This window comes from Drosophila miranda, assembly GCF_003369915.1.
Source record: "Drosophila miranda strain MSH22 chromosome Y unlocalized genomic scaffold, D.miranda_PacBio2.1 Contig_Y2_pilon, whole genome shotgun sequence".
NCBI lineage: Eukaryota > Metazoa > Arthropoda > Insecta > Diptera > Drosophilidae > Drosophila > Drosophila miranda.
Window position 1 is genome coordinate 13,541,396 of NW_022881614.1, and position 6,567 is coordinate 13,547,962.

The 6,567-nt window shown below is 49.4% G+C and overlaps 1 protein-coding gene across 1 annotated transcript; it reads right to left on the bottom strand.

The window, feature by feature from the left end:
• LOC117194036 lies at positions 1-4,291 on the bottom strand. The gene is made up of 6 exons (XM_033398677.1): positions 3,381-4,291; positions 2,819-3,294; positions 1,043-1,490; positions 837-966; positions 622-733; positions 1-285 (listed from the first exon to the last, which is right to left on the bottom strand). The coding sequence occupies exons 1-6, from the start codon at positions 4,183-4,185 to the stop codon at positions 16-18; spliced, it is 2,241 nt and encodes a 746-aa protein (XP_033254568.1). The 5' UTR covers positions 4,186-4,291; the 3' UTR covers positions 1-15.
• Positions 4,292-6,567: the final 2,276 nt, after the last annotated feature.

Below are 6,567 nucleotides of genomic sequence, written 5' to 3' on the forward strand. Positions count from 1 at the left end.
ATTCCTTATTATCAATTAACAGAAATGTCGAAATGATTGAGATTTGTAGCCCCCGGGAAGCGGTGAATGATGTGGACTGATATTTGTGGGAAAGTCACTCACCGAGTTCCATGAGATGTCGATGCGCAGGACGGGACTCAGCATTTGCATGGTGTTCAGAAGCGCAAAGTTCTCGAGGTTCCACACGCAGATGGTTCGGTCGTGGCTGCCCGAGATCAGAACATCGCACGCTCCGGCCACAAGGATCCCGCTCACAGGGCCGCGATGGTGGCTGATACGGTGTTTCTGAAGCAACACCAAAAAGAAGGTTATACCAAGCCGCTGACATTGAATGTAATTTGGTTTTATGGTCTACTAAACGAATACTCTTTAAATATGAATCGGGGGCAGGAGAGGTGGGCTTTCTTTGCGTGACACATGCGCTACCGCCGCATATCCTTTCTGTTCTTGTTCCCTGTCTCTGTTCCGTTCTGCCAGGGCTAAATAGATTCGATAGGTGATGCCGACCAAGAGTAGCCTTTGCAACTACAATTGCATCCTTCGATTCTCTTTACTCTTTTAATTAACTAATCCTCTTGTCCCCTCAGTCACAGGACCTCAGAGAGTTGTGTGTGTGCTCACCAGTTTGCCGCTGGCCAGGTCCGTGATGGCGATTGTGGCATCCTCGCTGCTGCTGATGATCAGCGTGCTATTGACCCCGGCTGCCACGCCCGTTATGGGGGCTGTGTGGGCGCTGAAAGGAGACAAGGCGGGGCAGAAAGCGGGGGCAGATGGATAAATTATGCCTGCAGAGATTTACAAATTACCCAGCGGGCAATGGAGGAGGGAGCACTCACTTGATGTGCGCCTGACGGTCGCGCTGCGAGACGTGCCAGACGAGCACGCTGGTGTCCTCGGAGCCGGTGAGGAGAAGCTCCGGCTCGCTGGTCGGAGCCACCAGCAGACACGTGACTGCCGCAGTGTGTCCTAGAGGGGCGTTATCGCAAATGGAGTCGCATGATTACCTCGCCTAATGGCAGGACATTAGGCAACTGAGACTCACCCTTGAAGATGTGTTCCAGCGAGTTGCTCATGATGTGCCACTGCTGCACCTCGCCCGAGCTGGTGGCCAGGATGAGGTGCTGCCTCGAGGGCGCCAGGCAGACGGCTCGGATGACGCCCGTACCCGACACCGTCATGGTGCGGATCTGCGAGGGCAGCGGTGCCGGCAGCCATCCCGTGAGCGGCACCAGCAGCGGCACGGCGTAGCCATCGCACCAGGCCGTCGCCGAGCGCACCGTCATGCTGAGCAGCGAGTTGTCGTCGTCGTCGTGCTCGCTAATCGGACGCAGCCAGGAGATCAGCTGGGAGGCCAGCTGCATGGGGTCGCGCGTGAGCACGTCGCTGGACTTGCGGATCGTGTAGTAGATCAGCTCGATGTCCCTGTCGAGGATATAGCAGCGGACGTGCTCGATCAGGCAGCGCAGATAGCTGATCGACACCGTTTGTACCTGGCGGGGTGGGGAAATAGCGAATCAATTAGTTTATTCCACGAGACCTTACATACTGAAATACTATATAATATTAATGGGAGCAGCAGGGTTATATATTCCATCTATGTATCTGAATATCAGCTCGATTCTGGCATTGATTTTGCGTTAATTTAAATTGAGTTTAACAAAGAAGACCCTGGCCATATGTAGAGCCAAGGAGCGTGGCAAAGATGCAGAAATTCGATTAAATCTCGTCTCTTGAAGGACTGCAACTAATTAAAGTTTGTGCGGCTCTTATCGAGTCTCCGTTCTGTTCTTGAACTGAATGCAACTGACAACAAACAAAAGAGTTAATTTAATTAAATGTCCAAGTTGCTTGACGCTCGTTATTTTGTTCTCTGGCTTTTCGTTCCCTCTTTACCCTCTTTACGTCCGGCCATAGAAAGGATACAAAGGACTTGGCACAGAAGTAGAATTGTATGATTATACGGACTTGCTGTGGATGGGATTCTGTCATCGGTTCTCATTATTTATGGGAAAATTGGTTCATTTTATTATTCGTGAGAAATCATCATGAGATGCATATTGCAGGGACTTTAAGCAACACAAAAAACAACGTTAATTCGATTGGCTCACACACACACGCACACATAATCACACGCACAGAGTCGCGTAATTTGATGCAATGCCTCGCAGATCCGAATGAGTTTGTCGGACTGAATAAATGAGTGGCTGCATAAATGAATAAGCCGAAATGAAATGACAAAGGAAGACAAACAAAAACGGAGGGCAAACTTTCCCCGCTGTGGCCTCCGCCGCACAGGAAATGGGGGCAAGCAAACGGCGAAGAGCGGAGTCAGCTGGACGGGACTTAGTTGGATTATACATTCTCGGAATGGGCCCAATGGGCGCCTGAAACTAGCTGTCGGAGCAGACAAATTTAATAAATTATCCGCTTCAGAGTGGTTATCCCTGTTGGCCCCAAACAGAGTACCATTTCAGCTGAGCCGAATACAGAGCAGGCCACTTAAAGCCACTCCAGCACTAATTGAGAAATAGTAGCTCGAAAGTTACTCGAAAGGACCATTTTACAGAACTATGGGTACACTCGTATGTATGAATGATGAATATCTGTCCAAATGATGCTCCTACGTTGTTGTTATTTGCATTGCTCTCCGTCACTCTGTCCAGTTTTCAAATCGAATTTGATTGCCACAATAGGCAGGCAATTATGTGGAGCAGCTCCCAGCAAAACAAAGAGTTGATTGCATTTCCAATCGGTTTCCCCAGAAACTAATTGGGGAAATGGGGAATTGGGAGGGACGGAGACTGTGCCACGAGCTTGCCGCCGCCAGCAGGAAATCAAAGTTGCAGACTGCGATTTGCTTGAAGCGTGTCGTGTCGTCGGAGCGCATCAGGTGGTGCCAGCTCTCCTCCACGTGCCGCATGCTGTTGCTGACGTCGGCGGCGATGGGGTTGTAGAAGGTGGAGGTGTCGTCGTTGTGGTGGGTGGAGGAGGACTTGCGGCCAGCGGAAACGTTGTCCTTCTCGCGCTCCCTGTCCTTGTGCGGCAGATCGCCGACTGTCCTGAGCGTGTCCTTGAGGCTGATCACGGACTTGTTCTCGCTCTGGGTGGACTCGTTCTCCAGCGTGCTCTCGTCCTCGTCCTGCGGGAAGAACAGGTTGGCCAGCTCCATGTGCAGGTTGCGCGTGCTCTGCCCGTCCATGTACCGTCGCTTGGCCACCACGGCGCAGTAGTTGTGGCGCCACTGGATGAGCACCTTGCCGGACATGATCTTGTCGTGCAGCAGCAGGAGTTTGTCTGCAAGAAGGGAAACCCGAGCAGAGATAGACATTGGACGGGATGCCATTGGCCATTGAGCCCCCACATCGATGATGACTACTCACCCATTTCCCTGTGGATCTTCTTGAAGGTGGCGAAGCTGAAGTGTCCGCTTCTGGTGTCGATCAGGGACTCGGGATCGTCGGTGGGCATGAGCAGCTCCACGAGCTCCGTCTCGCTCAGCCCGTATTCGGAGCAGGTGATGTAGGCGGCCAGGCTGCCCACCGCCTGCCTGCCGTAGTGGCGCTCCAGGCCGTCGAACTGCTGCTCCACGTACAGGACGAAGCTGACGTCCGAGACGCACTGCGGAGGCCGCCGCAGCTCCGTGGCGTACTCGCCCAGGTTGAGGTCGAACTGGTACTCCGCCGACTTGAAGCGGTCCCGCTGCATGGGCGTGAACTTGAGCTGCTCGACGGGGGTGGTGGAGCTGCAGATGATCTGCACGTTCCAAGGCAGCGAGGTGGGCAGCCAGGAGAGGGCGGTCACGATGTCGCAGTCCAGGGGGTTCAGCAGGTGCAGGTCGTCGATGAACAGGAACAGGACGTCGTTGCTCATGTCCTCGACGCGGCGCAGCAGGTTCTGGAACCAGGTGCTGATGTACAGCGGATCGAAGGAGGCGTCCTTGGGTAGGTAGCCCTCGGGGATGTTGAAGATGATCGAGATCTGCTGGCAGATCACGCGCAGCAGCTCCAGGTTGTAGGCCGAGCGCGGCGTGGCCTTGGCGAAGCGGATCACGCGGTGGACCTTCGTCGAGACGAACCAGCCGGCCACCTGCCCGTACAGGGTGCTGATTAGGGCGCTCTTGCCGCTGCCATCCGAGCCGCAAATGAAGTACGGCGCATGCCGGCTGCCGTTCCTGAAGCTCGCCATCAGATTCTGGCGCAGCTGCGGTGGCACCCGCGACTCGATGAGGGCCGCCCCCTCCACATGATCGCGCAGGATGCGCAGGTGAGTGGCGTGCTCGTGAAAGATTTCCTGCAACCAAAAAAAACAGTGCGTTTCACTCATGCAGGCTTGGGGCTTTCGAGCCCCAAAGATGGTGATTACTCGTGCAGGGATTAATGTACGAATTTCAACTGAAATATCGAATGAATGCAATTGACAAACAAACAAAGGTTCTCGTAGTTTTGACAGATTGCAATTTCGGATTACATGCGAAATCCGATGCGCCCACACACATGCAAATAATTTGCATAGAAATTTATTTTATAGCCTTTGAGCTGGCTCCGTCACTGGTCTGGCCAGTAATTGGATTTGCCAGCCACATGGCCACACAGCCCGACAGCCCCACAGCCTCCTAGCATCCACCCACATCCTTCCTGCCACCGCTCGAACTCCTCTCGGGCCAGATGCTCTCTGGGACCCCTCAGTGCCCATTCATTACTTACCGCCGACGCACACACGACTCGCTTACATAGATACAGATACATATAGTTAAATATCCGCAACTCGATTTTAAGTTTTTTAAAAAAGACTTTTATTTTACAATTTAAATATCTTTATGTCACAAGATTTAAATGAATTCCCCGACTTGACTTTGGGTCTGCTTGTCTCAAACGGAACTGATCTCTCTGCTGCTGGCTAGTTTCCATGAGCCCTTCTCTTGGACCTCCCGACTCTGGCTTCGGGCGTTGCTTTCCTCGGCTGCATCTTCGTGTCGGTGGCGTACGTGCCTGGATCGATATTTGGGGATGCGTCGGCTTTGATGAAAGGCATCCACTGCTGGCGATCGGTGTTGCATTACATGACGGAGCTAGGAATGTGATACTCCTTGGTTTTATGTCTAGCTTTGATTGGTCCTCATGAGTGGCGTGATTCTAAAGAATCGATTTCTCGAGAGTGGCGTGATTCTAATGTTGATGAAACAATGTGTCCATTGTTTATATTATGGGGGGCCCTAGCTTGGAGTATGGGAAGAAACAGTTATTGATTCTTGAGTGGGGTCCTGTTACTTGTGTGGATGGGGTGGATGAATCGTACATAAACATAATGTGTATAACCCCCAACGTTTGTTATTAGCCTGTCCCTAGGCGATTACCCTCGGGTATAGTGACGGGGTGTCAAGTGCGGTGGCTGAGGTTGGTTCCTCTTCTGCTTCTATTATAGGGTTAATACATTTAACCGTGACTCTTTTAGAAGTTTTCTTAAATTTAACAGCTACATAACTTAGTAGTACTAATATAATTATGACAAATGAAATTAGTAGACTTATTTGTAATAGGTTACTATATTTGGTGTATTGCATAATTATTTCATTAGTTTGGACATACGACAGTGGTTTTATTTTAGTTATGTTGTTGTTGACATAAACATTCTGGGCAAAATCTAACATTGTGTTTGATATTGTAAATTCATTTAATTGGATTGAACAGTTGTAGATTTTTATAATGGTAATCCTTCCGCTATGATTTCTTGGTTTACACAATTCTGGTTTAGCGTTGTTTTTGGAAGGTTCCATGTGATTAGTATATTGGGTTCAATAAAGTTTATTTGAAAGTTTTGAAAAGTTTTGGAATATGGACATTTAGTGGGAATTTGCATTAAAATTCCTTTTATACAATTGTCATTGGTTTTCAATCTAGTTTCTTTAACAAATACTTCTTCATTTTTTATGTAGTACTTGTCGTATGTCATATCTGTTAACATGTTATTTAATTCGTCTGGATACGGAACGATTTTATAGATTGGTACTTTTGTAATGTCTTTGGGAATGTTGGAAATTATTAGAATTTCGTTGGTATCGGATTTTAGCCATGTGGAGGTTTTTATATAGATTTTCGTCCTTTGCGGGGGCGGAAGGGGGTGTGGCGAAATTTTGAAACAAACTCGTCTCGGTCCGATATATTAGGAGTGTGGATACCAAATTTGGTTGCTCTAGCTTTTGTAGTCTCTGAGATCTAGGCGCTAATGTTTTACTCTAAGCAAAGCCGCCTATGCTACGTGTGTGTTAGAGAGAGACAGGGCGAGAAAAAATGAAATTGTTTTCTTGATGCTGGCTATAATAATAATACGATCCAATTCAGATTCCGCAGTCTTAAAGATATGGTCATTCTCTACAATTCTACGTTTTTGGTTTTCTCATACCTTTAAAATTGTGGATGCCACAGATTTTCGTCCTTTGTGGGGGCGGAAGTGGGCAAGGCGAAGTTTTGAAATATTTTTGTAGCAGTGACATATCACAGAAGTCTGGATCCAAAACATCGTTGCTCTAGCTCTTATAGTCTTTGAGCACTAGGCGCTGAAGGGGACGGA